This window comes from Ornithorhynchus anatinus, chromosome 4, assembly GCF_004115215.2.
Source record: "Ornithorhynchus anatinus isolate Pmale09 chromosome 4, mOrnAna1.pri.v4, whole genome shotgun sequence".
In the NCBI taxonomy this organism is placed as follows: Eukaryota; Metazoa; Chordata; class Mammalia; order Monotremata; family Ornithorhynchidae; genus Ornithorhynchus; species Ornithorhynchus anatinus.
Genome location: NC_041731.1, coordinates 62,342,982 through 62,359,543, shown reverse-complemented (window position 1 = coordinate 62,359,543; position 16,562 = coordinate 62,342,982). Strand labels below are relative to the sequence as shown.

Genomic DNA, 16,562 nt, shown 5'->3' with positions numbered 1-16,562 from the left:
TCTCTGTGCTTCAGTTACCTCATCTGGAAAATGGGGATTAAGACTGTGAACTCCATGTGGGACAATCTAATTACCTTGTATCCACCCAGCGCTTAAAACAGTGCTTGGCACATAGTAAGCGCTTAACAAATACCAAATACTAAAATTATTATGTGGGACAGGGACTATGTCCAACCTGATAAGCTTGACTTTACCCTGGTGCTTAGTACAATGCCTGGCACATAGTAAGCACTTAGCGAATACCACTGAAAAACAAAAAACAAAAAACCATGGATTTGCTGCCATGGGACAATGGAAGCATAACCTGTCTTGTTAGTGCATCAACCATGAGAGGTTCCAGCATGGTCAATGATCAGATCTCTTAGAAAATATGATCCTCAGTAATTTGGAGTCACAACTACCATAAAACTCCCCACTAGTCTTATATCATCAATTGAGATCAATCAATGATATTTACTGAGCGCTTAAAGTGTATAGAGTGTTATACTAAGTGCTTTGAGAATTCAAAATTCAGCAATCCTGGTACATTGTTAAGATTTTTTGTTCTAATCATCTTGCCATCAAACTCCTAGGACTTAATGAGAGTCCAAATCTCAATCTGCTTGAAAATCCAACAGTTCATATTTAGTTTTCTTAATGAATTGAGATCAATCTGTTGGGAACATGGTAGTTAAACCAACACATGGCCCTGGAAAGGGGGGAAAGAAACAACTGTATTGCTTTCCTTACTTCTAAAAACTGACCTTTAATAAATGATGAGGGCTAGGAAAAAATGTAAATGAAAGAACGCAAGGGGTTATTTACATTTTTCTACAGAATACACAAAGTCCTCAGGGAGTTGTTTTCCCCACTGCCCCTTCATCTGCAGAGTTCAATGAAACTCGACAAGTTTAAACAGTTCTTGGAATGCTTTAAGCACAGCACACATGATAAAAACATTCATATGCATTTTATGTCATAATATATGCTCTGAATGAACTGAAATTAAAACACCCCAATAGTCACTTAAATTGCGTAACTATCATATCATGAGCTTTGTCTACACACTTAGATGAATGTTAGTATGTCATCATCTGCCATTAAGCTGGTATATGTTAGTTTACGTAAGATAAGGCCACAGAATACAATCGTGCCGAGGAAAAATTCTTTAAATGTTAATCTCCTCAGAATCTGAGCACGTTGACCCAGAAACACAACACAGATTGAATTTGGTGTTTTCGTAGTCTAATCTGTTTTCACAAAGCATTCATCATTTAACAAAAGGGGAGAAAAAAAAAATCAATTCACAGCTAGAAAAACCAGACCCCGACAAGGCTTCTGTTAATCTTGAACTTGTGACCTAAAGGTGCAAGGCCAAATTGCTTCATGCTTCATCTGTCTGGCCCATCCGCATTGTATAAAAAATGACTTGCCTAAGATATTAATCCAATAGAAAATATTTGAGGCACTCAAATAGCGTCTCTGGTTTATTAGATTCATGTTTCTGGTTGGCAGCAATTACGCTCTGTGAGCTCGGCACACACCATAAAATCTACGATTGGGAAACTGAACTTCCCCTCTAATGGCGATAAAGCACAGGCAGAGTCTCCTCATAACAATAAGTTTAGTAAGCAGTTGGGAGCACGTTTCTATTCTGTGTGTCCCGTAATTTCCAATTAGTTAAATTTACAGTTAATTTGGGGCCCGCTGGGTTAGATGTCCACCACTTTGATACGTGGTGGCAAGCCCCATTGACATGGGAGGAAACAAGAAAATTACAGCAACAATTACAGAAGTATATCCCCTCGTGACTCATGTTAACATCGTCAAATCCCTGAGTAAATCAGACCCAACTATTCATAGAATGTACCTGTCAGCAATATGCTACGTGACATATGGCTCTACTTAATCAAATATACAATTCCATTTTTTCAGCTCAGAATATTCCTTCAAGGCACCCTGTTAGTCAGTCAGTCATTCACACTCTGATGTGGTTTAAAACATTTAAATATTTATGCACCATATTTCATTTAAATGTGTAGCTGCGTCTGAGAGGATTTTTTAGCCGGAGAGGAAACTGATATTTCTTGAAAGCCATTTTGCAGTAGTTGCCACACATGTGTCTTCTTATAACAGGCATTGATACCAAGTCCAAAATATTCTGGCTGTATATGCTCCATCAATGACTCTCTTATATTTTCATACGCTTGTTTTTTATTAAATGCATTGTTCAAAATTGACAAAAAACAGAAATTGGAGCTACAAAGATTCTTTTCACGTGGCTATTTGAACCAGCTGTAAAGATTTAGATCACACTAGCTCTTGTTTTACGAATGTCCTTTGCAACAAGAAAACCATGGAATGCCCTTAAAAAAGAATTTTTAATACGAAACAGATGCTTTATCTTCTACTCTGCTATTGTAATGTCACGTTAGGTAATTAATTCATAGGCTTCACATAGGTCTTCATGTACACAAAGGGAACAATTTGCTTCTGTGACCATTTGGAGAAGAGAAGGACCATGAGAGGTCGGGGCTGAATGTAAAAGACCCATGACCGTGCTTTTGATTCCTCACATAGCTCCCTAAATTTCCAACAATAACTATAAAAGGTGCTAATGCGAACACAATTATTATATTTATCATGCAGAATTAAACTTAAGTTAGTTTTGATTTTTCAATCTAAGCCTGGCTGAGAGAGCAGAGGTTACAGAGGATGGGGGAGCATGTGGTAGTAGGTAGAACACAGGCCTGGGAGTCAGAACATGGGTTCTAATCCCAACTCTGCCACTTGTCTGCTGCGGGACCTTGGGTAAGTCACTTTACTTCTCTGTGCTTCAGTTATCTCATCTGTAAAATGGGGATTAAGAATGTGAGCCTCATGCAGGGCAGGGACTGTGTCCAACTTGATTTGCTTGTATCCACCTCAGCGTTTAGTACAGTGACCAACCTGATTAGCTTGTCTCTACTCCAGTGCTTAATACAGTGCCTGGCACATAGTAAGCGCTTAACAAATACCATCATTATTATTACTATTTTAAAACATTAGTTTCAGTGAACAGAACTGGGGGTGGGGGTGAATTTCTGAATAGCTGACTGGCGGTAGCAAGGCAGTTCTTATAAAACCCCTCCTTCCCCACAGTTTTACCTCACCCAGGTTGCTAGCTGTTCACTGTAAAGTGCGGAAAAGGCATTCTTCCTTTTCCTTTCACCAGAGGCCCTGGGCCTTTGCTCTCTAATTTGCCTCCAGATAAAAAGGCTCTGAATACACATAAAATCGGTGTTGGAGCTGGAAATTAATTACCCTGGAAATCCTGCCTGCATTGACATCCTGGAAACTAGTTATATGTTGGTGGGGCTGGGGGAAGGCCCCCCTCCTACTTTACCTCCCTGCTTTCCTACACAGCCTGCACAATTGTACTCAGCCTGCACAATTTGCTCCTCTAATGCTAACCTACTCACTGTACTTCGATCTTGTCTATCTCGTCCACATCATGCCTCTGGCCTGAAATGCCCTCCTTTGTCATATCTGACAGACAATTACTCTCCCCACCTTCAAAGCCTTATTGAAGGCCCATCTCCTCCAAGAGGCCTTCCCTGACTAGGCCCCACTTTCCTCTTCTCCCACTCCCTTCTTCATCACGCTGACTTTCTCCCTTTATTCATCCCCCTTCCCAGGCCCACAACATTTTTGAGTTGAATGAGTTGAAAAAAACACATCTCCCCATCTGGACTGTAAACTCACTGTGGGTGGGGAACGTCTCTGTTATATTGTTATAGTATACTCTCCCAAGTGCTTAGTACAGTGCTCTGCATGCAGTAACAATCTCAATAAATACAATTGATTATGTTTAATTTCCACATCTTCCTGAGCATTGTATTTTACATAGATTTACCTTTTTAGAACTGGACCTGTTTATGCAAGATGAAAATGCCAAACTATACAGAGGAATCAGTAGCCTGTTATATTCTGATTCAAAAAATCTACTCCTCCATAATCCAGTGAGCTGCAGGGGTAGAAAGTTAAAAGGAAGCAAAACTTGCACTTTCAATTTTTTCCTACTTGAAGGCCCCTAGAAGTTTACTGTCCAGATCTAAGGCTGTTTCTATTCTGCCAAACTGAAGTAAGTTACCTGCAAAAATTTCAGAGAATACTAGGCTTTCAAGCTAAAGAAAAATGATTCATCAAAACCCCCTAGCATTTTCTCCAAGGCCTCTGCAAAAAGCCACACATTCTACAAAGATTCTGCATATAACACACTTGTTTGTGGGAGTGGGAACAGTCCAAATTAGTCTACTGAATGTCCGCAAATCCATTCTGTTACACCTTCCCTTGTCTGTGACATCATTTATATCGTACCCACTTTAATATTGAACATGGGTGAATTGTCAACTTTTATGTTATTTACATACCTGCTGCCAAGCTTGAATCGCAGTATTTAAAGAATGAACGGCATACTGCCCGATGTTTATAAATACAGGCTCTACTATCACAGTGCCGTCCAACGACTTTTCGGCTGCACCGCTAGAAACAGCCAGTTGTCCGTAAATGCTAAAAGGTTTCACCACGCTCTGCATGGTGACATTTCGGCACTCCAGGAGTTGACAGTCGGCCTGAGTGGACAGCTGTACCTCCTGACAGACGGATCCATCGTTCCACTGCCGAAGATATACGTGGGGTTCTCTGAAGGAAATGATCATGTATTCCAGTTCAGCTGGCACACTTTTATCGGAGATAAACGGTTGGAGGTATTGTGGCGGAACTACGAAGGAAGAGAACAATACAGCTGTGGCTAAGATGACATACGGTACCATACGGGGGAAAAAAAAAGCAGGAATTGTTTGTCTAACTGGAATTTCAAATCAGGAAGTGTATTAAAAATACAGAGTTCTAGATGAGAATGAAGGAAGTGAAGATCGCTGACTTTTTCTGGTTGAAATGAGTGACCCACGTCTATCTCTTTCAGCGATTATATTTTCAGGACTGCTATTTGGTATCTAGACACTTTTACAAGATAGTTCTGAACCTTCCTTAATTAGCCAAGTACTCAAACTCTGTTTCCCTGTACTTCAATTAGCTTTCATAAGCACTAAATTGACTCCAAAATATAGAAGGTAGAAAAAAAAAATCCAAATGTCAAGATTTTTTAGAAAGCACTCTATGGGGTCGCTGGTATCGGATGAGTACTTCTCAAAAATGTTTTAAAGGCTTTTCTGAGAAATCGAGTGACCAAAATCATATCAAAATGAAATCTGTTTGCTTTCAATCAGCTTTTGTTTTTCCATTATGTACATTTTGACCATTTCCTCATCTGAAGTCTAAAAGCAAATAAACAGAAAGTTTCCAATAACTGATATTGAAATAAGCATTTGATTGGGAATTTGAAATATTCACACACTTCTCGAAACTAGGTTTTGGTAGGGAGGAGTTTGCATTTTTCCCACCATCAAAATCCCCCCGTCCCTCCCTCTGCCCCGCAACCTATAGAAATGCTATTCCCTTAAGTTATCTAAGGTATTTGTCCATCTTCTGTGGAAAGCATTTGAAATCAGGCTATATCCTGAAGTACTTTGGGAATGTATTTGCCATTAATGCAGTGACATGGAACACTGAATCAAACCAGATGTATTCCTTTCTAAAAGATCATAATTGGAATAACAGTGAAACCTGCTATTCTTGCAGCTTCCTTAAAAGTCCTCATTAAAAGAGCTCCAAAGTCTTAAAGCATTTCAAGAGTACTGTAAAAACTGAAATGACTAGCACGATGGTACTGTTGGAAAACATTAAAAGTTTAAAAGCTGGTTGAAAAGAGAGGTCCGCTCTTGCCTTTTGGGGGCCACGAAGGGGTCCGTGGTCACTACTAAGGGCAAAAGGAATGCGCGATCCTGATAATGTTCAGTCCCCAGGGAGAAGGAGAAACGGCTCTGCAGCCTCACTGCTTTTGGTAATGATACGGCTAATCCACAGAACAGAAGTCGTCGGCTTGAAATTGAAACCTTTTCCCTGCTGCACTTCCTGGAAGTCATTTATCTGAGTAATGGTTAATGAGTCATGTAACAGAGAATGCTCACTGAGAAATCCCAACATTTAAGAGGTAACGGTGCTCTCGGGGCTTTCCTTCTTATCTCAGAGAAGAGAGTACCTGTGCCCAATTGATCAAGATGATGGCAGAGGTGGAATTCCAAGTGTGCAAACTGCAGAGAAACACCCAGGGAAGGCACAAACCAAGGAGTAAAACACGAGTCGACTCTGGTACAGGCAGCTAAGGCTGTGGGTGTGACGAGCTGGTCGCAAGCACTCTGTGAGCCAGATTCACTTTCCGAGCTGTGGGGGATGTAGAATGAGAGTAGAAATCCATGAGATTCAGGTCCACGTAACTTCAAAACTCAATGTCTATGCATCTTTTTGTCAAAAGGAATTCTGTACCAGAGCCACTCCTTTAAGCAAATGCTACTTGTAGGTGCAATTCTAAATGGATTTTTGTGGTATTTGTTCAGCACTTACTATGTACCAGGTACTTTACTAAACGTTGGGAAAGATATGAGAAAATTGGGTTGGACACAGTCCCTGTCCCATGTGGGGCTCACAGTCTCAGTACCCATTTTACAGATGAGGTAAATGAGGCGCAAAGAAGTTAAGTGACTTGCCAAAGGTCACATAGCAGACAAGTGTTGGAGCTGGGATTAGAACCCAGGTTCTCTGGACGCCCAGGCCCCTACTCTATCCACTAGGCCACACTGCTTCTCTATATAATACATACAATATAATTATTACTAAAATATTCTTGCCTTCAATATATTTGGTTTATTTTAGTAAATCCTGGCTGCACACGGAGGACAAACAAACCTGGGAGAAATTACCAACAAATCAGGGAAACACTAAATATAAGAACTGTGCATATATGTTTATATATACATTTCCAAAAAATAACAGTGAACACTTGCTAAGGATTTATCCATAGGTAATGTAAAATCTCAAAAACTCACCCAGATGGGACAAACGAGGAATTGTTTTTTAAAAATACATTCATAATGCCTTTTGTCATTTTTCAAGTTCTGTCAGACAATACATTTCTAGTCTTACTCCCCTTATGTTTTCTCAAAACAGTGAACCAGATAAGCAAATGTACTGTTATAATTTGGGGGTAAAGAGCTTTTAACACTAGTTTTAAAACAGGAGTTACTTTTTTCAAAATGTTCTCTGAGTGGACTTTCCATTTCTAGCTGACAGGAATTACTAATTTTGGAGAGTTTCCTCTGATTTATTCTGGCATCTCTTAAGAGCAGCTAATGTTATGTAACAGTTCTAAGACGATTAAAACACCACTTGCATTCACACCAAAATAACTGTTAACACCATCACTCTTTCATCTCCTTCTGGTGAGGGTCATTAACTCTTCACCACTGGCTGCTGGGCAATGCCTTTGGGCTACAGGCCACTTTAGTCCCAGTTGCCTAAATAGCCCTCGAATCTGGGATCACTAATCAGATCCACGGGGTGCCTGGGACACCTTCTCTTGCCCATGCCAGTTCCAGCTTCAGAGGACCTGGGGTGAGTGAGGAGATTCCATAGTTATCCACTCTCCCCCAACTCCCCATTCAAAGACTCTGGCTTCGAAGATGGGAGGCAAATCCTTTGATAGATGTGTTAAAAGCCATAGTGGTCCAGCAGAGTTCAGGTCAAGTGAGGGGAGGAGCGGGTAATTGGTTAGGTTGCCATGTTGGCATAAGATGGTCCTGAGAGGCAAGAGGAAAGATGCTGAATTGTTAGAGTACACTAGAAAACTGGAGTGTGGACTGTAAGTGGGCAGGGAACGTGTTTACCAACTCTGTTGTATCGTGCTCTCCCAAGTGCTTAGTACAGTGCCTTGCATGCAGTAAGTGCTCAATAAATACCACCGATTGATTGCCTAGATGGAGAGAGAGTGAGCATCTCTCAAGTTTTTAGAAGGATGATTAATAGGTCGTAGTTTGGAACCGACCCAAAATATACTGATCATGACTTCTACTAGCCCTACAATAATTGTCCAAAATGACTAAAATGTAACCAGGCTAGCCTAAATCCAAAAACCATTCCATAATATAAAAATTGAGAACAGATTCGGATCAAAAATTCCCAAAACACAAAACAACCTATCATAGAGAACCTGTAGTCTTATTTTTAGGTATGCTTCGAATTAACAATTCTTTCATTTTTCATTCTTAAAATTTAGTCTGATCATCACCATTATGTACTGTAAAAAATGACCCACATTTAATTTATCTTTTTAATGAGGTTTTAAGAGATTTAAACAAATGGAACTAAGTGTTCATAAATGTAAGATTGACAGCCTTGCTCGGAGTTAGTTACAGCACTTACGTTTGTGTAAACTTCCCTACACAGATCTGGATTTGGACGTCAATCTGATGTAATCATCAAAAGGATAAACAGAAAATTTATGGGGCACGTGTGGAGGTTGGTAGGGTTAAGGAAGAGATTATAAAAACCCCAAATGGAAACCTCTAACATCTCCATTTTAGCACTTTTCCCATAAGGCTGCCAAAAAAGGTCAAAGTCACGGGCCATTGCCAATGTTCATAATATCCCCTAGTGGTGCTGGTTCCTAACACCCTAAATGATGACTTTTGGAAACAATTAAAACTTCTACGCTGATAAATGAATCTCAGAAGGTTCATCAGTTTGTTTAAGCATCCTGGAGTTCAGATATAAAATCTAAATTTCTTGAATGTTCAGGCCGGAACTGGAAACAACTTAAAGCAGTTTCAGGTATTTCTGCAGTTTTATTTTTTAGCCACAGGCACAAAAAAGACCTTTCCTCTAAAAGTCCTTCTCCCCGACTCCTTTCCCCCAGATTGAGGAGGTGTTAAAGGATATGCTGCATAGAATTTAGAAGGCAGGGATACAATATGGACAGTTTAGGAAAGTTTCAGATAGTTTAGGAGTACTCGATCTTTAGAGTTTATAGGTTCGTTATATCATTACTGACATATCTGGATCCTCCCCGCTTTGAAAATGAGTGTATTTAATCCTACTGCTCTTGCTCCTCCTTTGATCATAAAAATATTTTCTCTAAGGTCAAATGACGTATTTAATGTGGCAGAATATGTGCTGAAAGCACTTTACAACCAGATGTAATTAAAAACATATTTGAGCTTAATCATAATTTCCTTGCTGTAGAAATTACTAAATTAACTGGCGGTTTATTTTGTTATTTAAAATGTCAAGTTCAAAAATCTCCAAAATTCCTTTAGTCTCTCTGTGTGTACTTATCTGAAATAGGGCTTTCCACATATAAGAAAGTTACAGAAGATTACACTACTTTACGTGTCACTTCTGGCAGTTACCTGGTTTTCTAGAGAAAAATAACAAGCTTGAATAAACAAATTACCTTGAAATTTTAATAAGCTTCGAAGCAAGACAAATGTGATACTGTGTATGATAAACAAAACTATGTTGTTTCCCAGTTATTAAACTTTTTTGGATATGTTTGCTTAAACATGGAATTCTGCATTGCTTCAAGTGAATGAATCTCTGCAGTTATGAAAAGGAAGGGCATTACATTTTTTTGCTCAGTGAAATACATATTTTATTTTAGCACATCCAGGTTCCTACAGACCCCCACCTCCGCCGTACTAGGTCGGTGATTTAGCCAAGAAAGGAAGATGGGCCCCTCTCAGCCTTGTTGGGATAAAACATGCAACTAGCTTTCTAGACAAAATGGCATAGATTAGCGGTCACCTTCTGATCCCTAGTTGAAAATTTCATTCCTGATCCCAAAAAACAACATCAAGCATCAGAGCCTAATTACTGACACAATCACAGAAAAAATCAGACCACAACCCCCTCTTTTGATTAGGGTGTCCGTTAAGGGGACAGAAATCAAATTAGGGTTATGTTGGATTTAGTGTCAGTCTTGGTAGTTACCTCAGTTACCTCTTCCTCAGTGATCTCAGCTGTAAAATGGGGATTGAGACTGTGAACCCCACGTTGGGCAGATATTAACCTCAGTGCTCAGTAATAATAATGTTGGTATTTGTTAAGGGCTTACTATGTGCCGAGCACTGTTCTAAGCGCAGTACAGTGCCTGGCCCATAGTAACTGCTTAACAAATGCCATAATCAAATAAAATCTTGGCTACAATTGGATCACGTTTCACCCATCTTCCTTGTCTTATGCCGTCGAGTCATTTCTGATGCAAAGGGACAACATGGACACATCTCTCCCAGAATGACCCGCTCTCCATCTGCAATCGTTCTGGTAGTGTATCCATGGTGTTTCCTTGATAAAAATACACAAGCGGTTTATCATTGCCGCCTTCTGCACAGTAAACTCGAGTCTCCGCTCTACACTCCAATGCCGCTGCTGCCCAGCATGGGTGAGTTTTGACTTGTAGCAGATGGCCTTCCACTCGCTAGCCACTGCCCAAGCGAAGAATGGAATGGACAGGCTTCTGCTTGACTCTCCCTCCCATAGCTGAGACTGGTAGAGGACTGGAAACTCTCCAGGTATGACACTGAGACGGGCCCATCTTCCTTTTTTGGCTAAATCACCAACATAGTATGGCAGAGATGGGTGACTGCAGGATCCTGGATGTGCTAAAAGCTTCTAGGATTTGACAACTTCAGAAATCTTACCGTGGTCTCCAAAAGCATAGTCAGAGACCGAGAAACTTCCTCGGTATGGATGGTGTCATTGGACCTTAATAGTTTCATGGCCCATGGGGTGGCTGCCTTTGCCTAGTCATAAGGCTGACATTGGGCGGTTCGGAGAAATGGCTTGAGCCATTTTGGGAGAGTTGATTATTTGATGATAATAATAATAATGATAATAATGGTATTTGTTACGCACTTACTATGTATCAAGAACTCTTTTAGGTGCAGGGGTAGATCAATCAGTTAATCAATCTTAAATAAAAATGATAATAATGTTGGTATTTGTTAAGCGCTTACTGGGGGCCGAGCACTGTTCTAAGTGCTGGGATAGATACAGGGTAATCAGGTTGTCCCACGTGACGCTCACAGTCTTAATCCCCATTTTACAGGCGAGGTAAGCTAATGTGAGCCCACTGTTGGGGGGGGGATTGTCTCTCTTGCCGAATTGTACTAAGAATTGAACTAAGAGCACTTAATATAGTGCTCTACACACAGTAAGCGCTCAATAAATATGACTGAATGAATGAATCGGACACTGTCCCTGTTCCACATCGTGCTCACATTCTAAATAGGAAGGAGAAAAGATATTTCACTCTTATTTAACAGATGAGGAATCCAAGGCACAGAAAAGTTTGGTGACTTGCCCAAAGTCACACAGCAGACAATTGGCAGAGCTCAAATTAGAGCATTGTACTCTCCCAAGCATTTAGTACAGTGCTCTGCAAGTAGTGAGCACTCAATAAATACGATGAACTGACTACCAGGCCAGGCTCATTCCACTATGCCACAATGCTTCTTACAATGACAGGATATGTGGATTATGTGGTTCCTCGTATGTCAATGATTCATCATGATACTACTAGGGAAGCAGCCTGGATCAGTGGAAAGAGCACGGGCTTGTGAGTCAGAGGTCATGGGTTCTAATCCCGGCTCCGCCGCTTGTCAGCTGTGTGACTTTGGGCAAGTCACTTCACTGCTCTGGATCTCAGTTCCCTCATCTGTAAAATGGGGATTAAGACTGCGAGCCCCACGCGGGACAACCTGATCATCTTGTATCCCCCCCCCAGTGCTCAGAACAGTGCTTTGCACATAGTAAGCGCTTAACAAATGCCATCATTATTCCCAGGGAAAACAAATCTTCCTTGGTCTGAATGACAAAGTCATTAAGATCCAGAAGAGAGGTAAGAAAGGGTGAGGCAAAGCTGACCTGTGGAGGCAGTGCATCCAAAAACCTGGTAAATAATCTCATTTTCTTCTAATTGAAATAGACTGGATTTTAGCCCACTTCAAAAGTAAATACAGTACCCATGTGCTCGAAGAGATCTTAAAAAAAGATGAAATTTATTAAGTACCTACTACAGTCTAAGCAACCTATAGACTATAAGCTCCCTGGGGGCAGAGATCCTGTTTACCAACTCTGCTGGACTGTACTTTCCCAAGTGCTTAACTCAGTGCTCTGCATATAGTAAAAGCTCAATAAAAACCTTTGATTGATAGTAGACAGATCAGACACATCCCTGTCCCACACTAGGTTCAAAATATATAAGGGAAGGAGAGCAGGTATTTTATCCCCATTTCATAGGTGGGTAAACCAAGGCCCAAAGAGAAGTAGAGAAGCAGCATGGCTCAGCTAAAAGGGCCTGGGCTTGGGAGTCAGAGGTCACAGGTTCGAATCCCAGCTCTGCCACTTGTCAGCTGTGCGACTATGGGCAAGTCACTTAACTTCTCTGTGCCTCATTTACCTCATCTGTAAAATGGGGATTAACTGTGAGCCTCAAGTGGGACAACCTGATTACCCTGTATCTACCCCAGTGCTTAGAACAGTGCTCTGCACATAGTAAGCGCTTAACAAATACCAACATTATTATAAGTCACTTGTTCAACATCACACAGCAGGCCGGTGACAGAGTTGGTATAAGACTTTTCTTTCCCTAAGACAATGAAGCTGCAAGCTCCTTCAGGACAAAGAATCATGTCTGCTAACCCTGTTGTACTCCTAAGTGCTTAGTTCAGTTCTCTGCACAAAGTACTGTTATTTTGGGACTGAATGGGGCCTGTAGTTGGGCCGTTCTGCAAGCCCTCTAATGTGACCCGTGACACGGTGATGTAATCACAAAGCACTGCGGTTCTCCAGCCAGAGAGGCGGTAGAGACAGAAGGGAATTGCAGATGGCCTTGGTTTTCTGTTCCGTCTCACCACTCAGCTACGCTTTGCTCTTCAGCTTTCTTACTTCAGCTTACTGAAAGCAGAGGAGGCCTCTGGGCAGAGGGGGTGGGGAAAGCAAGAGGGGCAACCTTACCCCCATGCTGTGCTGAGAGCCCATTGAGAATAATAATAACAATAATAATAATAATGGTATTTGTTAAGCACTTACTATGTGCCAGATAATAACAATAATAATAATAATGGTATTTGTTAAGCACTTACTATGTGCCAGGCACTGTTCTAAGCACTGGGATAGATACAAGGTAATCAGGTTGCCCCTTGTAGGGTTCACAGTCTTTAACCCCATTTTACAGATGAGGTATCTGAGGCAGAGAGAAGTTAAGTGATTTGCCCGAGGTCACACAGCAGACAAGTGGCAGAGCCGGGATTAGAACTCATGACCTTCTGACTCCTAGGCTCAGGCTCTATCCACTACTCTATGCTGCATTCAGCTAAGGAAACACACACACACACACACACACACAGTTAATCGTATTTATTGAGTGCTTGCTGTGTGCAGAGCACTGTACTAAGCGCTTGGGAGAGTACAATATAACTGTAAACAGACGCATTCCCTGCCCACAATGAGCTTACAATCTAGAGGGAGAGATAGACGTTAATATAAAGTACAGATATGTACACAAGTGCTGTGGGGCTGGGAGGGAAGATGAATAAAGGGAGCAAGTCAGGGTGGTGGAAAGGGAGTGGGAGAAGAGGAAAGGAGGGCTTGGTCAGGGAAGGCCTCTTGGAGGAGATGCACCTTCAACAAGGCTTTGAAAGAGGGGAAAGTCATTGCATGTAGGACTTGAGGAGGGAGGGCATTCCAGACTAGAGGCAGGACGCGGCCGAGAGGTCGGCGTTGAGATAGACGAGATGGAGGTAAAGTGAGAAGTTGGCATTAGAGGAGTGAAGTGTGCGGGCTGGGTTGGAGTAGGAGAGTAGCGAGATGAGGTAGGAGGGGGCAAGGTGATTGTTACACGCCCTCTATGATGCTACAGACCCTTCATTTTAAATTGGAGGGCTGGGGCTAAGGGCAGTGAGGGAGAAGCTTGATTTCCTTCTAGCCAGGGACCACTGGGATCGGCTCTGGAATGGGGTCAGTGGGCTGCTGCCTCAGAGCAAGACATCTACCCCTCATCCCATCCTTGCTGGCCCCCAGTTAGGCTATTAGCTTAGGCATTTCAAAATCTGGCCTTCAGCCCTCAGCCAGCTAATGAGCAATGACATGGCCAATGTAAATGTGCGGGAGATTTCTGACTTTACTTTCCAACTTACCTAGTCCCCAGACACCCTCTTAATAATATCAAACATTTCCCCTTATTCCTTCTGCTTCATACATTGTCCTCAACCCCAAAAAACAACAATCACCCCAGGCACTGAGATGCTTGCAAGGGCAAGGGGATAACTATGGGGTGGAGTTGGCAATTAGCATCTATTAGCATGGGTGGGTTAGGCTAAAGGGTGAGGAGAAGTAGCAGGTGATAGTTGATATTTACACCACCCTCAGTCCCACAGTACTTATATATATATCCCTAATTTATTTTCATGTCTCCCCTAAAGAGGCAAGGTCCTTGTGGGCCGGGAACATGTCCACTGGCTCTGTTGTATTCTCCCAAGTGCTTAGTAGAGTGCTCGGTACAAAATATGCCACCAATAAACGTCATTGATTGATTGATTGATTGAAGGCTCAAAATTATTCCAAAAAACACAGATGTGAGGGAAAATTTGGAAGAGATGAGAAGTTAGAAATGAAAAAAGCACAGAATCAGACGGAGCCTCAGACTTTAGAAAATGTTAGAGGAGGAAGTCATAAGGCACCTGAAAGACTAAAGGCAGAGGAAACACTTGGGTGGATGATAAGAGAAAGGAGTCCCTTTAACTACAAAAGTACAACTTTAAGTCCCCTAAAACATTGGAAGATGAGGTAAAGGGGAACATTTGAAAGGAGACCATCTAAATGAAGCTTCACAGATGTGTGAAAAATCACAGGAGTTTGTTCAAGAAGGGAGGAGAAAATGCAGAAATTTAGGCCTAGCTATGACTTCATAAAGGAAAGCCCTTTCCAGAACAATTCTGGCCCAGAATATTATATGAATAGAGACCCAGATGAAAAAAGACTCCAAACTTGAAGTTTAGCACTAAAATGGTTTATGACATAAATAGAATAAGACAGACCCTGTCCAATATCCCAGATCCACTGCTAACACACCAGACAGAGACTGCCAAATGAAGGCAAGCAGTATAGATGTAATACTAGACCTTCCCATGAGGAGAGAATCAGCAACCGAAGGAGAGATCACTCATGGGCTGGGGCCGGGAGAAAAACAGAGTCCAAAATGGAAATCCTGGATGTAGTCATTCATTTTTCTCACTTTAGGACCATCATAAGGAGTAAAGAGACAGAATATGAGTAAAAAGCCAATTGCCTCTGTAATGGAAGGTAAACTCGAACACTAAATTTTTTAATTCCAAATCTGAGTGAACAAACTGTGTATCTGAAATAGTTTAACTCTTAGAGAAGCAGCGTGGCACAGAGGAGAGAACACGGACCTGGGAGTCGGAGGACCTGAGTGCTAATCCCAGTTACATCACTTGCCTGTGTGACCTTGGGCAAGTCACTTTACTTGGAGAAGAAGCTTGACTCAGTGGAAAGAGCCCGGGCTTGGGAGTCAGAGGTCATGGGTTCAAATCCCGGGTCTGCCACATGTCAGCTGTGTGACTGTGGGCAAGTCACTTAACTTCTCTCGACCTCAGTTACCTCATCTGTAAAATGGGGATTAAGACTGTGAGCCCCAAGTGGGACAACCTGATTACTCTGTATCTACCCTAAGTGCTGATAAGTAAGGTAAGTGCTTACTTAGTAAGTAAGCACTTAACAAATACCAACATTAATTAATTAATTGACTTTTCTGTGCCTTACTTTCCTCATCTGTAAAATAAGGATTAAGACCGTGAACACGATGTGGAACAGGAACCATGTCTGACCTGATTATCTTGTATCTGCCCCAGCGCTTACTACAGTGTCTGGCACATAGTAACTGCTTAACAAATAACATTTAGAAAGAAAAACAGAAAATTCTTGGACACATGAGAAATTTGGTGTTGTGTGTGTGCGCGTGTGTGTACGTACGCATGCATGTGTTGGTGCCGTATAAAGAATGAAGCAATAGTGAATTTCAATAGCCTCAAAAACAGTAAACTCCAGAATCTCCTATCTTCCCTCTTCCTTCTTGCTTACTGTCTCACACTTACCCTCCTCCATGCCTCACTACCACTGTCCACAACAGAGATACTGAAGACACAGTTATCCTAAACCAGGTTCCCCACTTGAGGAGGAAGGTGAAGGGGCTGGGGGGAGGAGAGAAGAAATAACTGGCCTTCATTCAACCTGATTCAAATTCAGCCTCTGCTCTTCACTTGATCAGGATTCTTACATACAAGTGCAGAACAGGAGCTTTTCCCTAAATACTTCCTGGCACTAAAGAGTTCAGCTGCCCACAGGCATAATTAGCCCTCAGGGCCTGGTAGTCCAGAGCCGGATCTCTGGATTTGGTCTTTGCAGGATTCTAAACCCCACATCGAGAAACTCCTTCCTCTCTAATCCTATTCCTCTAGATTCTAAACTCCTTGAGGGCAGGGACTATGTCTGCTAATTTTAATGCTCTGTACACAGTGACCTCTCAAATACCACTGATTGATTACTAGTCCAGGCTCTAATAATAATAA

The 16,562-nt window shown here is 41.7% G+C and overlaps 1 protein-coding gene across 1 annotated transcript in view; it reads right to left on the bottom strand.

Annotated features, from left to right (window-relative positions):
• Positions 1-16,562, bottom strand: part of VPS13B (vacuolar protein sorting 13 homolog B) — a 932,812-nt gene that overhangs the window by 110,901 nt on the left and 805,349 nt on the right. Inside the window, 2 exon segments of the mRNA XM_029063425.2 lie at positions 4,392-4,741; positions 6,122-6,303. Coding sequence (XP_028919258.1) covers positions 4,392-4,741; positions 6,122-6,303 — 532 coding nt within the window.